Consider the following 12173-nt stretch of genomic DNA (forward strand, 5'->3'; position numbering starts at 1 on the left):
TGTATCCAGCTGGTGCTTGCTAAATGTGAATTGGTTCATGGCCCAACTCCTTTTCTAATTAAGCACGTAAAGCATCATGTGGCTAGTGATTGAATTGTGCTACCCTCTTTCGTCTTCTAATAATAATAATTAAGGTAATATTACTGAATAATAGCTTTCTAAATTGTAATAATTTTTGAGAAAGTCATTAATATATTAGTCCATTCATACATATTTATATATGTTTGATATAGATCAAACCAGTTATATATAACCAGCATTTTTGGGGCTACACACAAAAAAATACAGTATCTGTCCACACAGAGCTTATAATCCAACCACACTCTAAATATATTAAAGGAAGGAAGGAAGAAGAAAGAAAGAAAACAATGAAAGAAAGAAAATTTGAAATAAAAATGGTTCTTTCAGGAACCAATGAAAAATCATTTTCATACATACAACTTTTAAAAGGCACAAGTTAAAGTGAAACATAATTAGAAAAAGAATGTAGTAATTACTCAATATGTTCTCTACTAATACATTATTCCATCATGTTTCTCTCTCTCCAGACACAAAGGAAAAAGAAACAAGAAATTAGAGAACCAGGCAAACACAAATTTAAATCTCTATTTCAAGTAATGCTTGCATCTGCACTTTAATGCTATAAGGACAACCCTATTTTTTCCTAAAATTGATTTTACAATCTTTGTGCATTAGTGACAAAGATATGAAAATGTATTTGTATTAAATAACAGCCTCTTTTTCTAGAATTTTTCTAGAAAAATACAATGCCATAGAGTCCAGTTTTTCTCAACATAATTTATAAATTCAATATAATTCCAATAAAAATTCAAAAGTTTTTATGTATGTGTGTGCGTGTTTGTGTATGTTAAATATACTTTATAATTCAAAAAATATAGACTTTAGTTTTATTCAGCTTTACTGTAAGAGAGAGATGGCAAAGCATTAGTTGTATCACTAAGGTGTGACTCGTTATTGGCAAATAAGACATTTATCAGACTTTTAGTCTTGTGCTACCTTAGTCTACCTTTCTAATTTTTATACAGCCATGGCATATAATAGCACCATATCTCTGAGTCTAACCATTATTTTGGCTTGTCATGATTGACAGCCTTAACTAATTTTTATCTTATGTAGCTAATTTGACTTCATCATTGGAACCACAGATACAGCAGGGAAACCATGATATTCAATTACTTTTTCTTTTTTTTTCTTTTTTTTTTTTTTTTAATTTACTTTTCTAACAGGGTCCCAGGTTGTTCATTGAGCGCACCTATTGTTTTGTTGTTGTTGTTGTTGTTGTTTGTTTGTCTTTTTCGTGACCGGCACTCAGCCAGTGAGTGCACCGGCCATCCCTATATAGGATCGGAACCCGCGGCGGGAGCGTCGCCACGCTCCGCATTCTCCTGAGTGCGCCACAGGCTCGGCCCTTCAATTACTTTTTCTAACAGATAGTTTTAACCATTTAACTGGGGACTCAAACTGAATCCTCAAATGGCCCACCTGGTGCTTCAGAAATCAACTCTTTAAAAGTTAATTTCATCATACATACATACAGTGGAATTTGTCTCTCATCACAGATATCTCAAAGCTTATATCTGAAACATAAAATCATAAGATTTTATTTCTCAAGAAAAATTGAGGCTAAAGCAAGACTAGTTTTATATCAGAAAACTACAAGTTAGGTGATAACTAGTTAGTGTGATACTTTTTTATCCTTTTAAATTATCTCTCCTAGGCAGGACATCACTTCCAATTATACTCAAACTGAGCAGTTGTCAATTATATTATGTCTATTAGCTGTAGCAACTGGAAAGAAGTTAGTACTGATCTTTATACACTTAAATAATTATGATGAGTAGTTTTACAAACAACATGAATGATAGGGTTTATTGACAAAAATCACTTATAGGCCAAATAGCAAGAGAGTGCAAAACCTTCATCAATATTTAGGCAATTAGGAAAAAAATCCAATTGGAAGATAAGTGATTCAGATAAGTGCAGCTACTCAAATGAGAAAAGTAAGTAGGAAAAAGAATAATAAAACGAAAATGGAAATGAAGAAATGAGGTATAAGAAAGTTAAAGGAGGAAAAGTTAATGAGTCAAGTTAAATGAGATAAAGTTAAATTAGATAAAGCCCTGCCTTTGGATAATGATGTAAATGCAGTGATTACCCTCTGTAACACTAGTGTGGGTTTCTGTGTTTGCTAAAGGAGCCACAGCACTGAAGGTGATAATTCTTTTTTGTAAATCTATGATGAAGTATTGTGCATTGTGGGGCTAACTGGTTTGTAATAAAGTATAAAATACAGTGAAAATAACGCAAGTAAATGAAATGATAAAAAAGGAAGATCTACTATGTTTTTTCTGTGCACAGAAAGGGATAAAAGGGAATACAAAATAATTACCAAAAAATACTGTTAAAATAGCAACTCCTAAAGCAAAACATAGAAGAGGCTTCATAATTATGGGTATGCTAAATCAGAAGTAATAAATTATTGTTTTAATGGAACCAAATGAAGAAAGGTTAATTTCACAAAATTTCATCCACCTATTAGATTAGCAGAATTTGATATAAACATATCAGAAAAATCCTTATTCTAGAGAAGAATATTTTGCATTAAGGAAACAAGTCTAGGCTGCAAGTTCAGTTAGATAGAACAATGTTTCACATAAGTTAATGTCAGAAATGTATTTTTTAATATCCTAGGGAATAAAATTTTTAGGATTACTCCTGCATTGTTTTAATAAGGAGACATGATTATGTAATATAATCATTATAATAAAATGACAACATGTAGTGAGAACTCAGGTGTGGGGTACTTTCAAACTTTCCATCTTTCTCCTGTGAGCCAGGTGAGTTTGCTATTATTAATAAGCTTGTTTTACATTGGAAGAAACTGAAGTACAGTGAGATCATATGACTTGAACATAACCACAGAGCTCATAAATGACAGAACCAGAAAATTAGGTTCCAAGTTATTAATCTCCGTATGCTATTTATTTGTATGTGACCCATTATCTTACCTATCCTTTTATAAAACTATTAATTTCGGTGACTAAGACATAAATTTTTCAGCTTGATTTTTAAAAATCAAAGAATAATTAACATTTACACACACACATAAATGTAAGTAACTAAGTGTAAATGATTTCTAAATTAATCTGGGTGAAGATTACAAATTCTTATTATATATTAAATATGTATTCTTGGACTAGTGAGAGTATGCCATATATACCACATGGCTGAAGATAACATTTTTAGCAGTTAATGAGCTGTTACACTTCTCACTGTGTAACAGAGATGAAGAAAAGATTACTCAAAGCACCATGAATGCAATGAGAAGCCCAAAGGGATTGCACCTTAGCAACTCCTCTGTTAGGAAGAGAAAAATGGGTACAGCCCCGATTCAAAGTTAGCTTCTGTTTTTTATTGTAAAGACAAGGAAGTTTCACAAGAAAAATCGGTTAATTCAATCATTTCAAAAGGACACAAAGACATGGGCAGTGTGACAAAAGTTATCTGTGGCTAAGTATAGCTTAAACAATGGAAACTAGTAACATCAGTAAAATTAACAGCATGATATTCCATAGTACAATTTGTGAAAAGCTAAGTTGGTCAAACTACAATCATTATCTAAAGTATAACATCTCCTCAAATGACTTAAGCAAAAGTTATATTCTTATGATTAAATCTAAGTATAATTGTCTCTAAAGTTTCCACCAACAGAGAGCTTGCTCTTAGCAAACATTTTTTCACATCTTTCCCTTCAGAAATTCTTAAAATCTATTAACAGGATCAGTATGACAGCCACCTGTTAGCTCTACAATCATGAAAGTATACAATCCCATACCTAAGCAGTGATTAGAGCTGATTAGATGGGCCGTTGCCATGCTACCTCTGGGCTTTTGCCCACTGGCCAGAGACTGTTGCCTCATACATGCGTTACCTAAAAACTCTATTCTAAAAATCAAATCAGAATCAAGATTTCTAACTCTCTACAATAAGCTTAAAATGTAATTTCTGTTGTAAAATAGAAAAGCTGCAGCAATGACATTCTTCACTGCCACATCAAGAAGCATGCCTGCCTATGACAAATTTTGGAGAATATTTGGTATATGTAATACAGTGCCTTTCACCAGCTCTTTTAAAATATGCTATTCTGCTAGTTTGGCTTTTAGTAAATAGTGTTTATTTAGCTCTTCATTATAAATAAGGTGAAAAAAAATTGTGACTATGAACATAAAACAAAATAAAACATTTTAATCAGTCACTCTTTCTTTCTCATAGTCACTTAAACCAAACGACTAAAACCGATAGGCACAATTTTTTTCACCCTATTACCTTAATAGTAGGACCCAATACTTCATTATATTTCCAAAACTAGAATCCAAATTTGCAAAACAGCCAAATGAGTGTAGATTTTAGATTTTAAAAAAAAAAATCTGTAGTGAGACAAATTTATATTTCATGATACGGAGCAAATTTAAATTTCTCATTAGGTCTTTGTTCTATAACTGATGTTTCTCTACTGCTGCAGCCTGCTCAGCTTCCTGATCCTGTCTCCAGTCTCCAAATCACCATATACAGCCTCTCAAATCCCTTCTTTTGTCTTGGACCATTTAGTTTTGCCTTCACGATATACTCCACTGAGCAATGCTCATGTACAGCAGTTAGATGAACCCATCACTTTAGAAGAACTGCTGAGTCACCATTTATTACTCGCTATGTAGGACTCTCACTCTTCACATTGCATAAATGATCACAATACTCTCATAAAAATCTAGGTCTTAGAGGGAAGAATGGGCTCTGAACCTGAAAATAATAAGATTTTCTCCATATTGGTCCTCATGTTTGTAAAATATTTCCTGACTACCTATTTTGTGCAAAGTACTAAATTAGGCGCTTAGGTATATAAACAAAAATTTTTAAAACGTTCCTTTTCTCAAGGAGCTTATCACTGTGCATTGGAGAAAGCATGAAAATAGTTAGATATAAGACTTACAGAATATAATTAGGACAAGCAAAGTCTACTGGAGCATTAAGTAGGGCTCAGCCAGTTCTGATTGGGTATCACTCAAGAGGTGATATTTGAATTAACCTTTGAAGAAATATAAATATTGAAAGGTGGTAAGAGGAATACCTAGGGGAAAGAAAAATTATTCAAGAATAAAGCAATAGCATATAAAAAGGCACAAAAGTGGGAAATAGCTTTCCTGTACATGGAACAGCAAGTAATCAATGTGTCTGGAATCCAGGAGACTCGAGAGATGAAGTGAAATGTGTGGCTCAAAAGATAACATGGTACAGATCAGGGAGGTTCTTGAACCATAAAATAAAGATTTGAAACTCACCAAAAGGTTGGAAGCCATTGGTGTTCATTTAACAGAGAAGTGACATGATATCCTCTTGTCCCGTTTTTTAAAAATTGACACCTGCTTTCATTTGAAGTAACCTCCCACCATAGCCCTTCCAACCCCCCATGCTTTTATTGAGTTAAAATAAAATTATTATTTTATAAAATTGTTATTCCATGGTTAGCTAGATTCACCTCTTTTGGAAGGTTTCACCTCTTCTGTTAGGCTTTGCACGATCTCTCTTTCCCAGGATAGGTCATGCCCACCTTCCTTCCTTGCACTCAGATTTTGTGTCTTTTAATAATTCCTGTGTAATGATCATCCCTTTTATCTATCTTTCTCACTTGACTTAAATTCAGGGAGAATTCATCTTTGGTCTGTGTATTCACACATTTTCTTTCTAGCATGTTGTCTTCTAGGTGCTTAATAAATTTTAGTTGACTGAATGATCGAAACCATGTATTGGTAAGAAAATTAGTCATCATTAAAGAAGGTATACTAAGTAGGAAACAGAATAAAATTAGGGATAACAACTAGATGTTCCCTGTAATGGGAGATCTTGAAAGCATAAAATAAGGTGACCAGAGAAATAAAAAGGAGACATGGTGGAGAGAAAGCTGATTAGATAGGACACAGAGGCATGAAGACTGATCTGAAGATGACCGTAGATAACTTAGAGAAAGTTTGTACATCATCCTACATGGAGACAGTTTTACTGAACGGAGATAGGAATTTTCTTCTTAATGTGTTTGATGTGTCTGTTGGAACATCCAATTCTGTTTAGCTATCTACAAACTGTAACCATTCACTCTTAAGACAGAAATGTGGACTGCTATTTCTTTTGTCTTAAAATTTAAAAATTATGATTAAGCAAGTTTAAGCTCTATTATTATGAGTTCATAACAGTGAGAAAAAGTCAACACAGAGATAAATGTACACCTAATCCTGTTTCATAGAAAGACACAATATCTAATATTTCTCACTGATCTTATGATTTGGTTGTTCAAAAGTTCAAGTTCTATTGAATCTTACTCAGCTGATTCCAAATTAATTACATGTTATTTCTCTCTTGCTTCCCTACAGTATGCAGTCTGGCTAGTCCTCTGGGTTACGTGGAATGTGTTTGTTATCTGCTTCTATTTGGAGGCTGGGGACCTCTCAAAGGTAATTTACCATCTGATTTGCCTGAATCATCAGTTGTGTGTTAATAGGTCTCCCAAGTAAGGCAGAGTCTCACCCTGCTCTTGTTATTTAGGTGCAATTCTCATGAAGGTAAATTAAAGGTGTCCTGATTTATATCACTGCATTTCTATAATCAGCGATGTGTTTGGCATATCACAAAAATGTTTTTTAAGCAAAACTATTGTGAAATAGTGATTATTATAGTGACTATGTGTGTGTGTGCTTTTCCAACACTGACTGATGAAAGGTTTCTGAAACAGAATAGAAATTTTTTTGAGATAAAACCTTGAAGATTTTTCAAATCACTTTGTTTGCTTATTACCCTGCTAAATATTTTCCTGACTGGACCCAAATAGTAATGCAATAATTCAAACAATTAGTGGTTTTAGTTGAATAAAATTATTACCAGAGGGATATAATTTATTTCAGAAATTAATAAAATAAATACTTTATTCTAAAATAGCCCAGGAGAGAGTTAAAATACTTGCTTTTTTCATTTAGATTTCTTTGTGCCATGTATGTATGCATGTGTGTGTATGTTGTTATTCCATTTTTAACATGAATGCCTTTACTATTGAAATAAAGTAGATTTTAAATCTCGACATGCTGCTCTTGTTGGAATACAATTAACATCAAATAAGTCAAATGAGGTCATCTATTTTAAGGTAGCAGTAAATCTTGACTCTTGAGTCAACTTGTATTTCTTCATATTAACTTTAATAGAAATTGTAAAATGTTCTTCTAATTACCCCTTATTAGAGCAGAAAGCCTCTTCAAAGATGTTTACACTTTTAAAACCCAAATATAATCACATGCTATAAAAGGCTAAAAGACCTTTAAAAAAATCCCAGACACTACCTTTGCAGGATTGTATATTTTAGGAGAAGAGGGATGAGGAAGTTGGTAGCTCACACCTACAATCTAGCAGGCAGGAGTTTCACAAAGCACTCAGCATGTCTGGCGATGTTCATTTATTATTTAACTGTGACATGTGGCTTTATATCAAGTATAAATCATCTTAATTTGTTTTTGTTCATTGGAAAAGGTGAAGGATAAAATAAAAGGGTGACATTATGGTTGAGAACCAAGGCTTCGGTATATGAGGTTTTACGATCAGATTTTGGTCAAGTCCTCACCATGGCCTGCAAAATCTGCCCTGGTGGATAGCATTTCTGTGATTCTTGCAGGACATCATCCTCCACACTCTGGGTAGCAGGCAGTCCTTTCAGGACGGTGCCGTGACCAATGGAAAGAAATTGTCCAGGCGGCTCTAGGAGGAACACAGACAGGATTGCTGCTTAAAACTCACATTCAATTCTGTGCAATAAACACAGACACACCTTCCCAAAGACTTGAATTCCTTACCCAATTTGTTCTCCTCGGCTGCTCTATAATCCACTTTCTTCAAAGAAATTCCACACCAGAATGACTTTTAATGATATTTTCAATTTTAAATAATTACCTTAAAAATTGTAAAACAGATGTTCAGGCATATTGGCTGAGTAAAATGATCCAGCAGATCAGAGAGTTTGTTTAATATAAAAAAAGAGAGACAGAGAAAGAGAGAGAGATTTGAGCCAAGCTGGCTGCACAAATACTCTGTAATTGTGCTCCCTGATCCACGTGATGGCTGCAGGCACAGAATAAAGCTTGTGATTGCGTGATCTCGGACATGGGTGTTGAAACCACAGTGAGGGCACATCCTAAAACATTACAATTCCAGAGAGTTGCAACCCAAAGGACTAAGAATTCTTCCAATGCACAAAGGCACATAATGGCTATCCCTTGGCACTGAAGCAGTTAATAATATCTTCTTTCCTTTTCATCGTATAAACCAAGGCTAGCCTCTGCAGAGCACATGAAAATTTAATAATTTCCTTTTAACAAATAATCTAAAGGAAAACCATAAAGGGCAAGGTTATATAGTTATCTGTACCAGAGTTTGCCTCCCTTTCCTGCTCAAAGAGTTTGAGAAAGGTGTGTTTATACCATTTAATTCTTAGTTGTTACAACTGCCTTACATTCTTCAAGTAATACAGTGCCAGAAGGAAGCAGTGGTGCCTGAAAAATGTACAGGTAGTGAAAAACTCAAAAGTGGAATTCCTAAAACTGCTAATAATATGTATATTATAGAATATATCCATTGTTTTTCTCAACTCGCCCAAAAAATAAAGCAGTTTGAGTGTGTCTGACATATGAATGGGTCAGTTAGTTTGAGGCTGAGAGAGAAATATGGGAAATACTAATAGAATCAGGGAGGAAATTCTGTGGGCTTTATATATATGAAAGAGTTGTGTTTATTTCCATAAAATATTTTGTAAATAGATGACTGTTTCATAATTAAAACTGGCAAAAAGTGGTAAAACATTAAGGCAAACTTTTTACCTGTTTAGAATTTAGAATTTGGGGTTATTGTTTCTGCTTTTTCTAATAAACTATCTGCCATATTCTTATTAGTGAAACAGAGATTAGTCATTAACTATCCCAGTACATAACATACATTCAGAAATGAAGTGACTTAAATACAATACTATGATACACAAGACTAACCTGTTTGATTTCAGTTTTCTTTGTACATATAGTTATATAGTTAATACATTTTCTTCATTGAAAATTCTGTGAAAATCCAACATTATTATTAAAATTTCAATTGATATATTTTAATTATTACCTTTATAATATTTAAGGAAAAGTAAAACTAATCAACCAGAGAAACTGATTCTAAAAAATTATCTGTTAAATTAACAAAATAATAGGAATAAAAAATGGTGCATAATATGATAGCAACAGATGAACATTGCATAATAATTATTTCCACACTATTTGCATGTATTATTTAGATATGAGTGCTGAAACGAAATATGCAAAGGTGTCCTACAGTGTGTTACTTTGTGGGTTGATATTTTAATAGATGGCTTATTAAGGAAAACAAGATGAACTTAGTTTGTAACCCAGTGTCTGCTAACATTGTTGGCAATTGTCTTTGATGATTAAATATGACTTGGGCTATTGGATTAATGGTTTTGAGAATTTATCATGTAGTCTTATTATTCTGTTGTATTATTCTTGGCAGTTGTGATTCTCTTACTCATATCAAGCAGAGAGAAATGGGAACTAATCCTAGCCACCACCCTAGTTAAGTTATTTGAAGAGGAGAGCTATTTGTTCTGTAGTAATTTTTAACTTCAAAGTGCACAACAGTTAGAGGGAAAATGCATATAATATCGTAATTAATCTGTTTGGTTCATCAGCTGAAAAATGAAATTTATGAAATAATTTTTCAAATAGTAATACACAGGCAAAAAAACTTAGTGGTCTTCTGGTTACCTGCAAAAGCCTACATATTATTGGATGTGATAAAACTGTAAATTACTCAGGCTGAGATTATATTCTATAGCTGTTCTTCATATGCCTATTTGAGATCTGTGTCTACTTTTGTAATGTATGAAGTACCATTAGTACATGATGTACCGATCTTTAGAAATAAAATAATAAACTCATAGAGCATCCAGGAGAAACCCAGGAATTATTTTACACTTAAAACAGCCCAATTTGATTTTATTTAACCCTTTGGGACTATAGATACAGGTAATATGTCTCAGGTTTCATTGCATTATCAGAAATTTATCTAGTTAAACATAGCCAAAAAGTCATTCATTATATCTAGTGATGTATATGTTTCAGAATGAAAATATTTGAAGGCAACTTCTAGAAAGCTGTCACATTTTAATAATTTTGATAGTTGCACCTGAGATCTAGGTATAATTTTTTTTTAAATGCTATATAAAAGAGTCATGTAAGAAGGTAGCCTATTTTAGCTTTGGGGAATACAATTGTACACTTATGAATGTAAATGACAAGAAGAAGATAAAACCTGTCATACACTGTAGGCTAGGGAACAAATTCTTAAAACCAGATGGGAGAGCTATGTGGAATAAGGTACTATTGCAACATTCTCAGTTTTATTTCTTCTATAACAAAATGAATTATTCGTTTATAGGGGTATCAGATATTTAGATATTTTCTGGTCAATAAATTCAATACTTGTATCAGAATTTGCTTTTATGACTTCATATATAAAACGGTGGTATGAAGAGAAATCTGTTGTAATCATTTTTTAAATTAATATTTCTATTTAAGAAGTAACAATATCTGTACAATTATTAAAAGACAAAGAATACCTGTGATAATTGATTTGGTAAATTTAAAAAATATCAAGACGACAGTATACTGGATTTATATTTTTTAGTTTGCTTTTGTTACTGTAAAATGTGTACAGTTAAAAAAATTCAATTAACAATTACTAAGTGAATTAATCTTTTTTAAAAAAATTTCACAACCATTATGGTAGATTTTGCTTTATGATGCAGAGTAAAATGTTGTACCCATTATGAAGAGCTAAATACAATATGATTCTTTCCCGAATCTAGAAACGAACCAACCTACTTTAATTTGGTTGAACAGTTACAACTTCTCTTCTCTTGTTTCCTTTGATAATTTGTTGAATTAAACTGCTTATTTTCTAATTTCTTTAATTCTTCTTTCTTTGTTTTACTTTTCCACTTCCTTGAAATATCCCTAAAGTGAGGAATAGGGTTCTTGAAGCTTTCTACTTCTCTGTCTACATTTTTCACTTGAAAATGCCATCCACTGTCATAATTTAAACCATCATCTTTAGACACTGTCTACCAGATTTATATCTTCGATCCTTATCTCATTGCTAAGTTAAAGTCCCACTTCTCTAGTTTCCTGCTGGTGTCATGTCAATTCCATTGTCACTTTAAATTCAACATATCCAAAAGGACTTATTATCATTCCCAATTAATTCAACTTCCTTAATTCACTTCTTTCTAGAAGAGGAACAATAGGCAAAAAAGCAAAATTTATATTGAAAAATGAGTAAAAAATAAAAAATATTTTTTTTTTAGTGAGCTATAGAAATCTTTATAGATTGACCATGAGATTAAGCAAGCAATATATTTTTATAGTATATTGTATGTATATAGAGTATTTGTATGTATATATGTATTGCAAACTCCAGGCACCAACAAGTTGAAAATAGTAGAGAACTGCTGAAGTAATGACTATTCTGGAAAGGTTAGTATTCCAAAGAGATGAACTAACCTTTTAAAGATGCTATACCCTAAGGGCATTTGCTGATTCTAGTTGAGCAGGAGTCTATGAATCCAGGTTTTGAACCTGTAGAAGGCTATTTCTGAGGAATGTATAAATTATACAGTTTTGAGGGAGGCAAATCAATAGTTTTGAGGGGGGCAACCTCAAGTCCACGGATAATTTTTCCTTTAGGGCATTTGGTGAATTCTGTACAAGGCTAAAAATATAAATGAAAAGGCTCTGAAAAGCATAGTGAATTTTTTTGGCAGTGTTGCAAAATGAGTTTGAAGATAGGGAAGGACTCTACACAATAAACTAGATTTAGAGTTGAAAAGACCTGAAAGGGAGCTGGGCAAACCAGACATAGGCTGAACGTTAGCAAGGCTAAAAGCCAGGCTCAACTCAGCACAGCCCTTGACTGAGATAAGGTGATCGGCAATCACTTAATCTGTCTAATTGAGAGAAAGGGGAAATCTCTTTAGAGAAACATGGTACTATTTCAAACCTTTACAATTT

General features: G+C 32.9%; 1 protein-coding gene across 1 annotated transcript in view; it reads left to right on the forward strand.

The window, feature by feature from the left end:
* Window positions 1-12173, forward strand: part of NKAIN2 (sodium/potassium transporting ATPase interacting 2) — a 560600-nt gene that overhangs the window by 90149 nt on the left and 458278 nt on the right. Inside the window, exon 3 of the mRNA XM_063098355.1 lies at window positions 6444-6524. Within this exon, the coding sequence (XP_062954425.1) occupies window positions 6444-6524 (81 nt within the window). The remainder of the gene's footprint in view (window positions 1-6443; window positions 6525-12173) is intronic.

Source organism: Cynocephalus volans, chromosome 5, assembly GCF_027409185.1.
Source record: "Cynocephalus volans isolate mCynVol1 chromosome 5, mCynVol1.pri, whole genome shotgun sequence".
Taxonomy (NCBI): domain Eukaryota; kingdom Metazoa; phylum Chordata; class Mammalia; order Dermoptera; family Cynocephalidae; genus Cynocephalus; species Cynocephalus volans.